Source organism: Berghia stephanieae, chromosome 5 (genome assembly GCF_034508935.2).
Source record: "Berghia stephanieae isolate SIO BIC M18660-M18661 chromosome 5, UCSD_Bste_1.3, whole genome shotgun sequence".
NCBI classification, from domain to species: domain Eukaryota; kingdom Metazoa; phylum Mollusca; class Gastropoda; order Nudibranchia; family Aeolidiidae; genus Berghia; species Berghia stephanieae.
Genome location: NC_088364.1, coordinates 70310598 through 70330209, shown reverse-complemented (window position 1 = coordinate 70330209; position 19612 = coordinate 70310598). Strand labels below are relative to the sequence as shown.

Genomic DNA, 19612 nt, shown 5'->3' with positions numbered 1-19612 from the left:
ATCCACATCTATGATGGTAATCCATGAATTAAACTTTAATTGTTTAAAACAAACAGACGCAACACGATAAGCATGGAACTGTTGAATGAATAGCATATTGAATCTCGCGCTACACACACACATACAGCCACGTAATGAACACGCAATACCGGATGGCCTATACCGCAGTCAGCAATACGCGAGGGAAGCTGCCTGAGTGTGTGGTAGCCGTGGTTAGAGACTATGCGCTAGTCCGCGTTCATGAAAACGGACCCTGGACGTAAAAGAGCGAGGATGGATGATCTCTATTGACGACAAGGAATTTACCCAATGGAAACCGTACGGTGCTCTTATTGGCTAACCAACCAGCGGCCTCGATGAGAAAAATATCCGCCATTGAGACATTGGCTGGGAATCGCGTTACTATAGTAATCGGCCGTTCATGAAATTTAAGAAAATAACTTCCTGATCGCTCGTTTAATCAAAATGATTCAAAACGATGTCTCTAAAATGATATAAATGTGACTTCTTAAGGTTTTCTTCACGGTCAAAACCACACAACATTCTATTAATGATTACGTCCAAGGCAAAAAGGAATATTGACAGGTCGACCGAGAGTTGAACTCGTCAGACGACAAACATCAATGCTAAGTGTAGAGAGACTCAAGCTCTTGTTTGTCTTGTCCTGTTCTATATAGAGAAAGGGATAAATAGTATAACCCCGTGTGTGAGTGGTTTCGTGTCATAGTTATGTTTTTAAATTGTTTCTGTTGTTTATGTGTGTAGGGATGACTCTCTCAGTGAGTCTCACACTCACTGCATCATCATAGCAAAGAGACCCAACTTTAAATTTGGCTCACAGGAATTTCAGACACCACTCGTAGGAATTTCAATGCCGAAAGAGGAATTCCCGCACACAAGAAAAGGGAATTGGGGTGGTATTTGGCATACATATTGTATAGTATCTAGTTCTAAATATATTATATCATGATATATAAACACAATGCCAAATACAATTCCGAAGTTTCCTTTTTTCAAAAGAAGTAAAGCTCCAAAACCTAATGGTAGTGATTGTAGTACTGGTGGTAGTGAGGATGATATGGTGTTGGTGATTGTAGTAGTTGTGGTAGTGATGACGATGTGGTTGTGGTGGTTGTAGTTGTAGTAGTAGTGATAGTGATGATGATGTGGTGGCGGTTGTAGTAGTAGTGGTAATGATGATGATGTGTTGGTGGTGGTTGTAGTAGTAGTTGTAATGGTGATGATCTGGTGGTGGTGGTGGTTGCAGTAGTAGTGGTCGTGATGACGATGTGGTTGTGGTGGTTGTAGTAGTAGTGGTAATGGTAATGATATGGTGGTGGTGGTTGTAGTAGTAGTAGTAGTAGTAGTAGTAGTAGTAGTAGTAGTAGTAGTAGTAGTAGTAGTAGTAGTAGTAGTAGTAGTAGTAGTAGTAATAATGATGGTGATATGGTGGTGGTGGTGGTGGTTGCAGTAGTAGTAGTAGTGATGATGAAGTGATGGTGGTTGTAGTAGTAGTGGTAGTGATGATATTGTGGTGGTGGTTGTAGTAGTAGAGGTAGTGATGATGATGTGGTGGTGGTTGTTGTAATAGTGGTAGTAGTGATGATGTAGTAGTAGTGGTAGTGATGATGATGGAGTGGTGGTGGTTGTAGTAGTGATGATGATGTAGTGGTGGTGCAGTGGTGGTGATAATGATATAGTGGTGGTGGTTGTAGTAGTTGTGGTAGTGATGACGATGTGGTTGTGGTGGTTGTAGTAGTAGTGGTAATGATAATGATATGGTGGTGGTGGTGGTGGTGGTTGCAGTAGTAGTGGTAGTGATGACGATGTGGTTGTGGTGGTTGTAGTATTATGGTAGTGGTATTGATGTGCTGGTGGTGGTATAGTTGTAGTGGTAGTGATAATGATGTGGTGCTGGTGGTTGTAGTAGTAGTGGTAGTGATGATATGGTGGTGGTGGTTGTAGTAGTAGAGGTAGTGATGATGATGTGGTGGTGGTTGTTGTAATAGTGGTGGTAGTGATGGTGTAGTAGTAGTGGTGGTGATGATGATGGAGTGGTGGTGGTTGTAGTAGTGATGATGATGTAGTGGTGGTGCAGTGGTAGTGATAATGATATAGTGGTGGTGGTTGTAGTAGTTGTGGTAGTGATGACGATGTGGTTGTGGTGGTTGTAGTAGTAGTGGTAATGATAATGATATGGTGGTGGTGGTGGTGGTGGTTGCAGTAGTAGTGGTAGTGATGACGATGTGGTTGTGGTGGTTGTAGTATTATGGTAGTGGTATTGATGTGCTGGTGGTGGTATAGTTGTAGTGGTAGTGATAATGATGTGGTGCTGGTGGTTGTAGTAGTACTGGTAGTGATGATATGGTGGTGGTGGTTGTAGTAGTAGAGGTAGTGATGATGATGTGGTGGTGGTTGTTGTAATAGTGGTAGTAGTGATGGTGTAGTAGTAGTGGTGGTGATGATGATGGAGTGGTGGTGGTTGTAGTCGTGATGATGATGTAGTGGTGGTGTACCCTATTGGTAGTGATAATGATATAGTGTTGGTGGTTGTAGTAATTGTGGTAGTGATGAAGTGGTAATGGTGGTTGTAGTAATAGTGACAGTGATGATGTGGTGGTTGGAAATCACATTATAGGTTATTATAATACACGATTACACACATTCTCTAACTTCATTTTTTGACAGCTTTATTGAAGCATAAATATACGCAAACAGTTCTGAACCATTTTATTGTGGCTTTTGATATTGTTTGTTGTTTTTCTTGTGTCGTTATGTTGACATAGAGACCGAATGAATGGTAATGTTTGCACTCCCAGCCCATGATATAATGGCGCTGAATGCTTTCATTGGTGGACACTTTTTAGGCTCCGTACGTATCCTCATTCGTTTAATTCTATGATTGACGATCAACAAACATTTAGACTAGAAAATAAGAAGCCATAGACCAAGTACACAAGGTATGTATCCTGTCCTGCGTAAGAGTGGTTTTACATGAGAATGGATCCTGTTTTTCGACATGGTAATTTTGTTCCCTGTCGACCAGGCGATAAATACTTGCCTTCTGATTAAACCGTGGATGGCCGTCTCGTGATTCACGTTGCTTGACAACTAGCCAGGGCAATCTGGGCAACATTTTTCAAATTAGTGATGAAAGCACCAAATTTGACACAAAATAACTTGAAACTATACTAATTATTCTATGCTGATATGAACCACATTGAGAAATTCAACTAACAGTGTAAAATAGGGAGATGCAAATCCACCAAGATGAGCAGTATTAGAACAAAGGGGCGTAATCCATGAAATATTTGCTGACAATTTTTCTACCCGGTTAAACACGTTAACAAAAAATATCGCTGATAAGGGAAGTAAGGCAGGAAATACTCCGCCGCGAAAAATTTTTATTCTCTATTGTCTTCTGGCACTTTTCTACTCACTTCATATCTTGTTGTTACCAACATAAGTGCCTGCTCCACTCACTTTTCTGAATTAAAAATTCACCCCATACACCGGAGCATACTCAATGTCTCAATCGTTTCTATGTTATATGTTTGTGTTGAGAATATTGGCTATTAAGCTTAACTGCTGGTCAAAATTACTTCGCGATGGTGGTGTGCGAACGAATCGGCGGTCTCAAGAAGTGGGTGAGAGAGGGATCTAGAAATGACTTGGGTTTGAAACGAATATTTTTGTGTTCGTGGATAGCTCACACGGTAGAGCCACGCTCTCACCTGCCAGGCGGAGTTGTCGTACTTATAAGGTCGCAGGTTCAAACCCCACCACCGCCGCGAAAAATTTTTATTCTCTATTGTCTTCTGGCACTTTTCTACTCACTTCATATCTTGTTGTTACCAACATAAGTGCCTGCTCCACTCACTTTTCTGAATTAAAAATTCACCCCATACACCGGAGCATACTCAATGTCTCAATCGTTTCTATGTTTGTGTTGAGAATATTGGCTATTAAGCTTAACTGCTGGTCAAAATTACTTCGCGATGGTGGTGTGCGAACGAATCGGCGGTCTCAAGAAGTGGGTGAGAGAGGGATCTAGAAATGACTTGGGTTTGAAACGAATATTTTTGTGTTCGTGGATAGCTCACACGGTAGAGCCACGCTCTCACCTGCCAGGCGGAGTTGTCGTACCAATAAGGTCGCAGGTTCAAACCCCACCACCGCCGCGAAAAATTTTTATTCTCTATTGTCTTCTGGCACTTTTCTACTCACTTCATATCTTGTTGTTACCAACATAAGTGCCTGCTCCACTCACTTTTCTGAATTAAAAATTCACCCCATACACCGGAGCATACTCAATGTCTCAATCGTTTCTATGTTATATGTTTGTGTTGAGAATATTGGCTATTAAGCTTAACTGCTGGTCAAAATTACTTCGCGATGGTGGTGTGCGAACGAATCGGCGGTCTCAAGAAGTGGGTGAGAGAGGGATCTAGAAATGACTTGGGTTTGAAACGAATATTTTTGTGTTCGTGGATAGCTCACACGGTAGAGCCACGCTCTCACCTGCCAGGCGGAGTTGTCGTACCAATAAGGTCGCAGGTTCAAACCCCACCACCGCCGCGAAAAATTTTTATTCTCTATTGTCTTCTGGCACTTTTCTACTCACTTCATATCTTGTTGTTACCAACATAAGTGCCTGCTCCACTCACTTTTCTGAATTAAAAATTCACCCCATACACCGGAGCATACTCAATGTCTCAATCGTTTCTATGTTTGTGTTGAGAATATTGGCTATTAAGCTTAACTGCTGGTCAAAATTACTTCGCGATGGTGGTGTGCGAACGAATCGGCGGTCTCAAGAAGTGGGTGAGAGAGGGATCTAGAAATGACTTGGGTTTGAAACGAATATTTTTGTGTTCGTGGATAGCTCACACGGTAGAGCCACGCTCTCACCTGCCAGGCGGAGTTGTCGTACCAATAAGGTCGCAGGTTCAAACCCCACCACCGCCGCGAAAAATTTTTATTCTCTATTGTCTTCTGGCACTTTTCTACTCACTTCATATCTTGTTGTTACCAACATAAGTGCCTGCTCCAATCACTTTTCTGAATTAAAAATTCACCCCATACACCGGAGCATACTCAATGTCTCAATCGTTTCTATGTTATATGTTTGTGTTGAGAATATTGGCTATTAAGCTTAACTGCTGGTCAAAATTACTTCGCGATGGTGGTGTGCGAACGAATCGGCGGTCTCAAGAAGTGGGTGAGAGAGGGATCTAGAAATGACTTGGGTTTGAAACGAATATTTTTGTGTTCGTGGATAGCTCACACGGTAGAGCCAAGCTCTCACCTGCCAGGCGGAGTTGTCGTACCAATAAGGTCGCAGGTTCAAACCCCACCACCGCCGCGAAAAATTTTTATTCTCTATTGTCTTCTGGCACTTTTCTACTCACTTCATATCTTGTTGTTACCAACATAAGTGCCTGCTCCACTCACTTTTCTGAATTAAAAATTCACCCCATACACCGGAGCATACTCAATGTCTCAATCGTTTCTATGTTATATGTTTGTGTTGAGAATATTGGCTATTAAGCTTAACTGCTGGTCAAAATTACTTCGCGATGGTGGTGTGCGAACGAATCGGCGGTCTCAAGAAGTGGGTGAGAGAGGGATCTAGAAATGACTTGGGTTTGAAACGAATATTTTTGTGTTCGTGGATAGCTCACACGGTAGAGCCACGCTCTCACCTGCCAGGCGGAGTTGTCGTACCAATAAGGTCGCAGGTTCAAACCCCACCACCGCCGCGAAAAATTTTTATTCTCTATTGTCTTCTGGCACTTTTCTACTCACTTCATATCTTGTTGTTACTCCTTGAAGAACACGACAAGCATTGGTTGCCTCCCATTAACATCGGATTTCGGCACGCTCGGATACTAGAAGTCTTGTAAATAAGTCACTTAATATAGCAAACAATTGCTCTTGTCCGATTCACGCCAAAGAATCGTAAACCATTTTAATAATTTAAAAAAAATTCTATTTATAAAAATCAATCAATCAGAGCCATGAGACTTATGGAGCCGGAGTTTATCCCGGTTCTTTGGCGTGAATCGGACAAGAGCAATTGTTTGCTATTCTTTGGATAATCTGAGCTAGTCTATCGTAGATCTAACAGACCCAGCTACCAATCACTGCTGGGTGGGCAGGGGGGAGGGGGAGATCAGAAAATATCTCGTCTCCATCCAGGATCGATCTCGGTCCCGTTGCATGTAAAGCGAATGTTCTACCAACTGAGCTATCGAGTACTCTGTATTAAAAAGAACAATTAAAAAAATATATAACATTGCGTGTTGACAAAACTTAATACGTACCTAGCATTGACTTGTCACATAGAAATAATTCAGTCACCCAGGTCCAGAGTGCCGTATTGCTGAGCGTGTTGAATCCAGCGAATACTATAAGTGTATATATATAAACGTTTCAAGTATAATTATTATTGTTTAACTTCTACAGTACTGTTTCATGTCTATGACAATCTACGGGAAGTGTGTGTAATCGTTATTGTTGTTTATGATTGTGTCCCAAGACATCACAGGAAGTATGAAACAACACACAATCATAAACAACATTGACGATTACACACACTTCCCGTAGATTGTCATAGACATGAAACAGTGTAGAAGTTAAACAATAATAATTATACTTGAAATGTTTATAAATAGCTCCTTTTACAAAAAGTTGAGCACTATTATTTCATGGTTTTTGCTTTTATAATTTATATATATATATATATATATATATATATATATATATATATATATATATATATATATATATATATATATATTATTTTACAATAGAAAATAGACATTTTGTTCCCATTGATAGTTTGACAGTGGTTGGAACAAATACGATGATAATTACATATTCGGAAACTAGACAAAACTAGTTGTCTTTTATCTAGTGTGTAATGTATTTTATTCATGATTACTGTTTAAAAGTTGGGCTATTCAATATGGATTTTTCAAAAATCGAGCACAAAATTAAAATCAGCACACATGAAGCCCTTACGTATTTTGTATGTCACCCCTTGGAATTGATCAATACCACAACTCTTTGTCTCATTGATGATGGCGACTGATGGACTGTTTCTGTTGATATACCATTCCAAATTGTATTTAGTCTGTCGAAGATTTCATTTATCGGATTTTGTACAGCGTTCTTGTTCATTTTAGCTTTAGTTTCATTATATATATAATATTTTAATATATAATAATATTATATATATATATATGCATGAGATAATTTCAAATTTCACACAAAAAATAATGTGTAAATTCCATTCCCATAATTAAGTGTTCTAGAGATTAGTCGATCCACACACTGTAGTTGTGTTGGATGGCGTTCCAAAATCTTTTCTTCCAAACAGAAATACATCGTCTTCTTCTTCTTCTTCTTCTTCTTCTTCTTCTTCTTCTTCTTCTTCTTCTTCTTCTTCTTCTTCTTCTTCTTCTTCTTCTTCTCCATTGTCTTCCTCATAATCTTATGACTCGACTTACTCCTTCTCCTTCTCCTTGTCCTCTTCTTCTTTCCCCTTTTCCCTTTTGTACTTGTTATGAAGAATGTTCCGAACAGGCAAAGATTAATACTTGTCTCCAGTAACAATACAAGTTAAATATGGTATAGTTTTACTATCTTTTGTTCATTGCCTACGCTGAGAATTTTTATAATTTACCATATTATGGCAAAACAAAACAAAACAACTTTGTTGTCGTACCAAAAGGTCGCGGGTTCAAACCCCATCACCGCCGCGAAAATTTTTTTATTCTCTATTGTCTTCTGGCACTTTTCTACTCACTTCATCTCTTGTTGTTACCAACATAAGTGCCTGCTCCACTCACTTTTCTGAATTAAAAATTCACCCCAAAAACCGGAGCATACTCAATGTCTCAATTGTTTCTATGTTATATGATTGTCTTGAGAATATTGGCTATTAAGCTTAATTGCTGGCCAACTAACTTCGCGGAGGTTGTGTGTGTGTGTTGGACCCTCGATCTCAAGTAGTCGGTGAGAGCTCTAATAATGAATGACCTGAGTTTGATATGATTTTTTTGGGATCGTGGATAGCTCATACGGTAGAGTCATGCTTTCACCGGTCAGGCGGAGTTGTCGTACCAATAAAGTCGCGGGTTCAATCCCCATCACCGCCGCGAACATTTTTTATTCTCTATTGTCTTCTGGCACTTTTCTACTCACTTTATCTCCTGTTATTACCAAAACAACTTTAAGCCTGCAAATGCAATAACACTGATTCCACGAATACACCTCTTTACTGTGGCTTTATGTTCAAGGGGTATTACATCAAGTTGATGTATGATCTGTCGGGCCGTAGTCGAGTCTTCATGTATGCAAAGCGACGCAGATTTTTTTACCTTAAAAAATAATAATCAATGTATTGTCTTAAAGAAATAAGAGGCCATAAAGAAATGCCTCTTGTCTCTGATTCCTCGATAATTGTTTTTGAGGAGTTTTTGAGGACCCGTCTTAAAACAGCGTTGAGAACAATTAGTAGATATTGTACCAATTGACTCATTTCTTATTCTTTTGTTATTTTTAGGACAAGTTTTGAGCCATTCGGAGTATTCGCAATCAGAGTCTAAGATTAGGCCCTTTGAAAACAAGGATCATGTCCGAAGGAAGAGAGAAGGCTCAGACACATTTACTATCAATGTATTCGTGCTCGTCGACTACCCACTTTATGAAATGTAAGTATTATTATTATTATTATTATTATTATTATTATTATTATTATTATTATTATTATTATTATTATTATTATTATTATTGTTATTATTATGATGATGATAATAATAATAAGAAGAATAAAAGTAGTAATAACATGAATAATAATAATAATAATAATAATAATAATAATAATAATAATAATAATAATAATAATAATAATAATAATAATTAATAATAATAATAATAATAATAATAGAATTTAATAATAATATAATAGATGATAATAATAATAATAATAAAAATAATAATAATGATAAAAATAATAATAATAATAATAATAATAAATAATAATAATAATAATAATAATAATAATAATAGTAATAATATAATAATATAATAATAACAATAATAATAATAATAATAATAATAATAATAATAATAATAATAATAATAATAATGATAATAATAATAATGATAATAATAATGATGATGATAATAACAATACTGGTAATAAACTCATGGAGACTTGCTTTTTTTGTCATTCAAACTTATCAATGAGGTCCAATAAATAAACAATATGATCTGAAGTTCCGTCAATCGTATCATCATCATCATCATCATCATCATCATCATCATCATCATCATCATCATCATCATCATCACCATCATCATCATCATCATCCACCTTCTCCTCCTCACCATCATTATATCCATAACCACCACCTCCACCACCATCTATTTCATATCACCACTATTTTCCATTTCCCTTGCCACCATCATTACAACAAAAATTAAGCTTTTTTCATATCTTTGCCCTCCCAGATTTCACTCTAAAAATAAAGACGACAACGAAGCGGCAGTCGAACTGAAAATTAAGACCTACGTGACCAACATCTTAATGGGGGTAACGTATCTAGACCTGCCGACTAGTACAAAAAATTCGTAGAATTAGGAAATTTTGACTCAGATTTCATAAATTCATGAACATCTCTAAGTCATCTAAACGTATCAAAAATTACAGTTGGTGGCAGACCACATAAGTTTATACATTTTGAAATTTTTATTTAATCCTTATGAGGGCGACTTGTTAATTTTTAAAGTTCATTATAGCGATTACAATTTTTACGTCCTACGAACTACGAATTTTTAAAGTTTTCAAGTAGGTAGATCTGCTTATCGTATCAAAATTGTTTACCTTGACTTACAAGATTACAAGCTGCTGGATCAATGATAAGTAAAAATAAAATATTTAATCCTAAAAAGGAATAAAAAGGTTTCATTGAAAGCAAAATATCAATCTGACGCTGAACAATTTCGGCACTTACCTCTTTTTTAGTAGACAACATAAACATTGAACGAAGCGCTTAGATTAGAGTCTGGTGTCTCGGAGTTATAGTTATAGCGCTCTATAAGTTTTCAGCATTATTATTATTAAACAACACACACATATTAGAAGATTGGTTATTTGTTTTTGTTGTTAGCTGAAGGAGGTGTTTAAGCCAGACCATTCTTTGCTTTTTTAAAAGCTGTAACATGATGTTTTAAAAAATCAACATCAATTAAGTGTGATGTAGATTGATAAATCCTCTGTTTTACTTTGGCCTGAAAGCGTTTGCACCAAATATTGACAACCAACTCCATTTTGTGGGAATTATTTAAAATTTGAGAATTAAATTCTCAGGTTCATTTCGTTTTGACAAATTCACCGTCTCCTTACCAACAATATGAAAATAGTCACATTCGCTGCACGATACATTCAGATTTCTTTTGCCAATCACAAATTTTGATGAAATATTATTTTGTAATTACACGAACTTAATGCTGTGTTGTATAGATAGTATGCAGATGATGTCACTCAGGCCTTTGTTATTGTTTTTGCCATCCGCGTTTCTGAGTTGTTCTCACTAAACTGTATTAACCAGACTATAAAAGTTCATGGTTACACAGAGTTTGTGTGTTGGTCCGTTATACTCCCGGATGGCAATGTTGTGAACTCCTTGGCCAAGCGCATTCTATCTATAGCTTGTTTTGTCGAACAAAATTATGTATAGCATACCGTACTTCTTTTTAAACAATATATTTTTATGTTGGATGGGTATTACGCTTTGGGGATATGCGAAAAATGATGGGCAAGGATAGAATTAATGGTTTTATTTGTTGAAAAATTATGTGGAGAAATTTTCTGGCCGATCTTCAAAGGTACACTGTCATTCCACAGAAATAAACGCTTGACTACAAAAATATTAGGATATATATTATATAACCCAAATAGTCAAAACGGAAGAATGTCAAGGTAAATAACTGATAATGTATTTGATTCAAAGAGATGGTGGAATAATATTCACATTTTAAAAGAAATCACTTTCATTGGTTAAACTGGAAATCTCCAAAGGTTTTTTAAGCATTTAATTATCATTTATGTGATTTTAAATCGGATGTTTTCGTGTGTGGGATATCTCAATATTATACGAAGACATTGTTACAATGGGATTATTCTCCAGTATTATCCATGGCATATTCTACAACTTACAGCGGCTCAAATTTAAAAGGCAAGGATTTTGATGACTTTGAGGCTCATAAATAAGGGCAAGCAACTAACATTCGATGTAGGTGACTATGTATTAATGCTGTTCTCAACAACTGACAACAAACAAGAGAGCTGACACAGCAAGGATAATCCAAAACGTTGAAGGTATAGGGAATGAGATTAGCGGAAGAGTAGCGTCCCTTGATTGGACGTCACCCATAGTCTGTGACGTCACCGGCGGAAAAATTATTAGAGAGAGAACGTCATGTTGGTTGTGCGCATGCGTCTCTCGTCCTTGCTTCCGGTGAAAGCGGCTTGAGACACTTCAAAACCAAATTGACGTTCTCTCTGTAAGGTGGCGTCCAATCAAGGAACGCTACTCCTCCGCTAATCTCATTCCCTATTGGGACATGATTCCTAGATCAAAGTCGCAGATTATGTAAGAAAGTACAATGTAATATATTGAAGCGGTCGTTTGAAAATTAGCAAGAAAGTATGTACGCGGGCATATTATGACATTTTGATATTGCTGAAACCAAATATGCGAATAATTTATGCAAGGAAATGGTATGTTTGGGTCAGAAAATAGATGGAAATGTCATGGATTAAACAACACAGAGTCGTGCAAATTTCGAAATCTCTCATACGTACTTCGCACACAAGATATTATCACTATCCTGTTGTGTCTGAATAGTGATAATTTGCACGAGTTTCAAGGCACCAAATATTATCACAAACCTTTACGGAGATGTATTATGACAAACGTCTCTTTTTATTTGTCACCGAACAGAGCAATGCAACCGGCCAGCAGTTGAGTATTTTTTACATAACAAGTGTTTACCTTCTATGTGATATGTTTTCTTGGTACTATTATACATTGGACAGATCGACCTTTTCTGTTCGATAATTTTAATGGTCACTGACATAACATGGATCGCCCTATGATTTATTGGTCACTCGTTCGAACGTACGGTTCACATAACACAATAACCTGGTCTCTGCCTTGCTATTATCCATTTATTAACCAACCCTGCGTTGTGCGATCAAGAATAGCAAGTGATGATTTGATGTCGCCATGGGCACACACACACACACACACACACACACACACACACACACACCACATATATATATATATATATATATATATATATATATATATATATATATATATTATTTTAATATTTACCACAATGTTTGAGACATTCTACATTAATGTTTCAGGCCTAATTGGCCATCGTCAGGACTGAGTTGGTTTGTTGACTGTTGTTGTTTCTTGAAGTGGTTCCGGTTTGTAGTTGATTAACAAGAACTTCCGGCGATGTGGACACGTACCGTACATCTCATTTTTCGTGTTGAGTGTGGCTTCATGAGGGTGTTTGATTATAGTATATTTCTCTTCCAGGCAGAAGGTACATTGTTTTGATGTTGATGTGTATCCTGTTGCTTTAGATAGAATTTTCCATGAAATGTGGTGGTCTAGTTTGTTGTCTTTTAATTTCCAAATATGTTCGCTGAGTTTTGTGGATGTTCTTTTGTTAGTGTTTCTAAATGTTGAGGTGTGGAGGTTGTATCTTGTTTTGAAATTATTTTCCGTTAGTCCTACATATTTTTCTTGCTTGTTTGTTTTAGTTTTGGTGACTGTGGCTTGGTAAATTAAACTTGATTCTAAACATTGTTTGTTTAGCGGGCAATGTTCCTTATTTCTGCGGTTGCATTTTCTGGTGGGTGGGTTTTGCTCTTGTCGGTGGTTTATTAATATTTTTTTTTGTTGTGGCTTGAAATTATTTGTTCTATGATGCGCATACACGAGTAGCTTATTTTTATGGTATTCCTGTTGATAATTTTATGTAGCTTGTTGGGTTTTTTGGAAAGTGTGTATCAATTAACTTCAGGAACTGCTGTCCAATGTTTGTGCTGACGTTTTTGTCGAAAGATGGGTTGAACCAAGTAATATGTCGTTTTCTTGTTTTGCGTTCTTCACTTGTGTGTTGGGGTTTACATGAGAGGGGGGCGTCTTATTCAAATGGTGTGTTGTATCCGCTTTTTGTGAGTGCTTCTTTGTAGGGGGTGGCTGCGACGTTGAATATCTCTCTGTTTTCCGAAAGTTTGCTCACTCTCAGTGTTATGCTTTTTGGTATGTTTTCAATGACGGAACGGGGGTGGTTGCTGTTTTTATTAATGTAGCTAATGGTGTTGTTTGGTTTTCTGAACGGTTGGAACGAATTGGATTTTATGTCGAATGTGATGTCGAGGAAGTCAACTGTTTTTTTGTTTGCTTCTATCGTGATTTTCAAATTGTTGTTTTGGAATATTTTACAGATTTGTTTTTTGATGTTTTCGTTCGCTCGTGGTCGTTTGTTGGTTATAGCGAGTCCGTCATCTCTACAGAGGCCGATGTATGTGTGTGTATGTTGCAGTTGTGACAGGATGTAGAGTCCGACCAGTTCGCATGTTTCAGCACAGTCGAACAACCCATTGTTACGTCGAAATCATTATGTCGCTTTGTCCACGGCGTGTTGTCATAGTATAGTGTGCTGTGCTTGGTGTGTTTGATGATGTGTTTTTCCTCTTCTGTGATGTTGGTGTATTTTGCTGCGAATTCCAATGCTTTGTTTAGTAAGTCTGGGGTGATGGAGGGGTAAAAATCACAAATGTCGAAAGAGATGAAGGTGCAATTTTCTTTGTTTTGGATATTTTTAAACCATTCAATGACTTCATCGGTGTTTTTCCACTGGATGAATTTAGTTGCTTCTTTGATGTTTTTATTTATGTTTTCTAATATCTTTTTGCTGATTTTTCCAATTTCAGATTTGTATAGATTTGTTAGTCTACATTTTGGATTATTTTTTAAGTCAGGCTTGTGATCTAACAATGTGATGAACGCTTCTCTTCTTGGTGCTATATCGATTCGATCGCTAAGGTCAAGTCTGTTCGCTATATTCTTATCTTCTTTTGTGATCAGTTTGGTTCTATGTGTTCTGTCTTTTTTATAGTCTTTGTTGATTTGTTTGTTTGTCATTTTATCATATTCCTCAGGTGTCATTTTATAATAGTTGTTGGATTTGTCGGCTGGTATCAGAAGTTGTTTTTCTTTGTCTATTTTCTTCACATCGTTAGTCAGTTGGTTTTGGAAGTTGTTATTTTTGTTATACACACACATACAGACACACACACACACACATATATATATATATATATATATATTGTTTAACGGGCAATGTTCCTTATTTCGTTTCGACAAAATCGTCAGCACAAACATTGGACAGCAGTTCCTGAAGTTAATTGATACACACTTTCCAAAAAACCACAAGCTGCATAAAATCATCAGCAGGAATACCATAAAAATAAGCTACTCTTGTATGCGCAACATAGCACAAATAATTTCAAGTCACAACAAATAAATATTAAAAAACCACCGACAAGAGCAAAACCCACCGACCAGAAAATGCAACTGCAGAAATAAGAAGCATTGCCCGTTAAACAAACAATGTTTAGAATCAAGTTTAATATACCAAGCCACAGTCACCGAAACTAAAACAAACAAGCAGGAAAAATATGTAGGACTAACGGAAAATAATTTCAAAACAAGATACAACCCCCACACCTCAAACTTTAGAAACACCAACAAAAAAATACATCCACAAAACTCAGCGAATTAAAAGTCAACAAGCTAGACCACAGCATTTCATGGAAAATTATATCTAAAGCAACAGGATACACACCATCATCAAAACAATGTAGCTTATGCCAGGAAGAAAAATATACTATAATCAAACACCCTCATAAAAATGAGATGTACAACAGCTGTCCACATAGACGAAAACATTTACTAACTAACTACAACCCTACGAAACCACTTCAACAAGCAACAACACACAACAAACCAAACTCATGTAAGACACAGTCCTGACGATGGCTGAAAGGCCTGTATATATATCATGGTAAGTACTTTTGATTGGACAACCGAGGAGGGTTGTCAACACAAGATTTTGCATAACAACGGGTTTGAAAATATATAATTCATGGTCTAGTTTTCCATTGCGACTTAAGGTCATTCTACAGTAACGTGACAAGGATGATGATGATGATGATGACGACGACGACGACGATGATGATGATGATGATGATGATGATGATGATGATGATGATGATGATGATGATAATAATGATGATGATGATGATGATGATGATGACGATGATGAAGTTTTTAATAATTTCAGGTAGCGAAATCGCTATTCAAAACCGACAAGGTGGTTGAAAGTTATTTGGAAATTTCATTTAGTGGTCTTCACATTATCAAAGAGGTAAGAAATATGATTATAACAGGGAATACTTGTCGTTTGATTTTCTTGGAGTTGACATTTTTCAGAATGTTACATCCATACAAGAAACAATTTATAAATGTTCAAAATGGGTTGCCTTATATAAATATCGTATTCTAATTGGATTCAGTAGTCTGATGTCATGCCGCCCGGCAACGGCGGCCATCTTGGTTCTAAACAAAGAAAATCATTACTTTTTATTCTTCATGCTGGATAGAACTTTTCATATGTCTTGTGATCAGAATGTGTAAAAGTCAAAACATGATCAAATTTATGGGGTTTTTTCCCCCTGGATACGCTTTTATGCACGCCGGGGAAATATTTCATACAGGCGTCCGCCATTGTTCCGATAGTTTAGAGCCAGTGTTACTAAGTTACCATGCGTCATTAGGAAGGAAGTGACGTTACGACTGTTGAAGAGTATAGTCGTGTAAAACTCTTTTTGAATTTTGAAAAATCCTTACATAAATAGGGAAAGGAAAGAAAATTCATTTTTCATGAATTTAGAATTTTGTGCTTGTCAACTGGTATCAACTTCGATGTCATGTAACTAAATAACAAAAAGATTATATTTTACAATTTTGAAACATATTTTTTATTATGCTTTAAAGACATGTTTCAAGAATACAATAAATCCTTTTGGTATTTAGTTACAAAAACAATGGTATTATTGCTGTATTATTATTATTGTTATTATTATTATTATTATTATTATTATTATTATTATTATTATTATTATTATTATTATCATTATTAATTATTATTATTATTATTATTATATTATTATTATTATTATTATTATTATTATTATTTTTATTATTATTATTATCATTATTTTTTTATTATTATTTTCATCATCATCATCATCATCACCATCATCATCATCATCATCATCATCATCATCATCATCATCATCATCATCATCATCATCATCATATCATTCATTATTATTATTTATTATTATTATTATTATTATTATTATTATTATTATTATTATTATTATTATTATTATTATTATTTCTATTATTATTATCATTATTATTATCATAATCATTATTTTATTTTACATTAATATTATTTTAAGTATTGGTGTTATTACCATTGTTGTATAGTGTGTGGTTATTGACTGCATCATTATATATTTTTGTTTTATTTACCATCTTTTTACTTTCATGTATGTTGTCATCAAATTATATGATTTATTGGCGAAATCCCAAAAGTGAATTAACTTGAAACTTAAAACTTGTCACATACATTTCTTCTCATTTAATCCAGAAAAGAACTCGATCAATTGAAGACATTGCAAAGAAAGAGGTAGCTAATCTGCTGAAGAAACATAGTTTTGTTTTGATGTTTTTAGGGTAAGTTGCTATAGTATACACAATGCTATATACCTACATACAATACTTTTGTCTTTGTGTTTGCTTGTACGCGTGTCTGTATGTATGTGCGGATATGTGTGCGTGTTTGTTAAGGTCTTATATATATATATATATATATATATATATAATATATATATTATATATATATATATATATATATATATATATATATATACTAGTAAAAAGCCCGCAATTTCGCGGGGAAAGAACTATTTTCATTCGATACTGTACTCACCATCATTTAATGAGGGCAGATAGGTAAACAACGTTGTCTGTGTAATTTGGTATTATATCTTCGGTTGATTTTCCTGTGTGGCCCAACATGAAGTGTAAGCCACTATAGCCTCTGACCCGTGACACAGCAACATACAGTTGTCCGTGTGTGAATACCGGTTGTGGTAAAGAAAATCCCCACCTTGCTTAATGTCTGCCCCTGAGACTTGTTAATTGTCATTGCATACGACAATTTTACCGGAAACTGTCTTCTATTTATAATAAATGGTAAGCCTGAATCAGTTGTTGTCGTCAGATTGATTCTAGGGATAAACACTATGTCGCCAGCTCTACTACCGGTAATTATCTTGGCTTCTAATACTTTTGAACCTAATTTAATTATTAACAAACGGGTGCCATTTAGGAGGCCTGATTTAGGATTTATATTTCTAAGCAGTATCGCTGACGTGTTGGCTTTCAAATGTAATGCATGTGGAGGAAGTCCGGGAGGTGTAAGTTCGTTCAAGAATTCAATCGGGTATAAGTTGATGTCAGAGTCACTTTGAATGGAATCAGCACTGCGGTAAATTTGTTCAGTTGATGAGGTCAACCTGAACAGCATTTATTTTGTCAACATTTTCATGGGTTGTAGTCAAAATTGCTCTCTCTGATAGATAACGTTCATCCGCAAAGTTCAGATTCAAATCATTGTATACAGCATTTATCAAGCATTCTGGGTCATTTTCAGGAAGGCATGGCGCTGTGGGTAATTTAACAGAATACTTTCCTATTTCGCTGAAAACCGGCTCTGTACCATTTCCGATGCGGAGAAGCCAATTTGCAAAACAGTTATTGTCATCAGTAACCCTCATGTTCTTGTTCATGTGAAAAATGGTTACAAAATTCCAAATAATGACTTGTTAAGTGTGACACTTAATATATCGGCTTCACTTCCTTTGTTAACAACAGGTAGAATTTGCCGAAAATCCCATCCAAGTACAACCACTTTGCCCCCAAAAGGTTTTGAACTGCCTGTTATGTCACAGAATATCCTGCTCACACATTCAAACACACGCCTGTCCATCATAGGTTCTTCATCCCAAATTATGAGAGAACTACTCTTCAGTAACTTAGCTGTGTCTGATTGGCGACTGATGCTACAGGTGCTGTTATCCGTTATTGGAATTGGAATTTTGAACGTTGAATGTGCTGTTCTACCACCGTGCTGACAAAAGATCAAAGGTGAAAATACAAATTTAAAGAATACTGGGGATGTAGGAGCTTTCGGAATGTCTCCCCTTTACTTAACTTATGGAAAAACAAACACCCTAGCACCTGTAATAACACTTATGACTAACCTCTCGAGCTAACCCTAATAGTAAAAAAAGAATCAAAATGGCGACTGAAATACTTCATGTCATCAAGTGAATAATATCACTATGAATGCCACGATTTGCTGAAAAATGCCAACACACACACACACACACACATGTATACACCACACACAACACACACACACAAACATACACACACACACACACACACACACAAACATATCATAACAAAACTGATCACCGCTAAATCAAGAACACAACGGAAGTAATAATAATACTTGATGTCATAAATAGATGACGCAAATTGACAACTTTTTACAGTGTCAAAATTAGTTGATTTTGGGAGCCAAGTGTCGTCGGTACATATTTTATGATATTATCTGTTTGACTCAACGAACTTTCAAACTGACTTTAAATTATAAAAGGAAATCAAGCTATCTGTTTATCTATCTGTAAAAAATACATTCCTAATTTTCAAATCTTTCAGTAGAGTTGTGCGCCGTATCAATTTTTTTATTGACTCAAATAAGCACAATGTTCTCCACAATGCTATATTTTTTAAAGAAAGGATATAGGGAGAGAGAGAGAGAGAGAGAGAGAGAGAGAGAGAGAGAGAGAGAGAGAGAGAGAGAGAGAGAAACAACTTCATCATAGGCCTTTTGGATATGTACAAGAATGCAATCGTATGTTTGTCATCTTGTGAACCATCAGTTATCTTTTGACTCTATCTAAACAATGGATTTCCTGTTCTTTGACTTACCCTAAGACGTGTATGTTTTCAAAAAAGTCATACGTCTCAGCTAACAGTACAGATGCTTATTCACCGTTCTGTCATCGATCTTTCCAACACATCAGGTTTTATATATTGATCATTAACTCATTTTTTTTCTAGCTGATATTTCCAAAAATTTGAGTTTAAATTGCATTTCTCCATTTCTTTGGCACAACATCTCTTGGATGGATCATGGGGAAAAAAAATGGAGGATCGATAGATCACATCACAATTTGAGAATTACGTAAAAGTCTTCGGTTTGAAAAAAATTGAGGTTAATCTATTAAAACGATTAAAGACCTATTTTTTTCAATATAATTTCTTGGAAATTATTGTTCAATAAATTGGTTTAATTATGG

At 36.0% G+C, this 19612-nt stretch overlaps 1 protein-coding gene across 1 annotated transcript in view; it reads left to right on the top strand.

Moving 5' to 3' along the window:
- LOC144973526 (uncharacterized) overlaps positions 1–19612 on the top strand; it is a 72780-nt gene that overhangs the window by 8134 nt on the left and 45034 nt on the right. Inside the window, exons 2-5 of the mRNA XM_078916050.1 lie at positions 8573–8720; positions 9523–9604; positions 15451–15534; positions 16828–16913. Of these exons, the coding sequence (XP_078772176.1) occupies positions 8573–8720; positions 9523–9604; positions 15451–15534; positions 16828–16913 (400 nt within the window). The remainder of the gene's footprint in view (positions 1–8572; positions 8721–9522; positions 9605–15450; positions 15535–16827; positions 16914–19612) is intronic.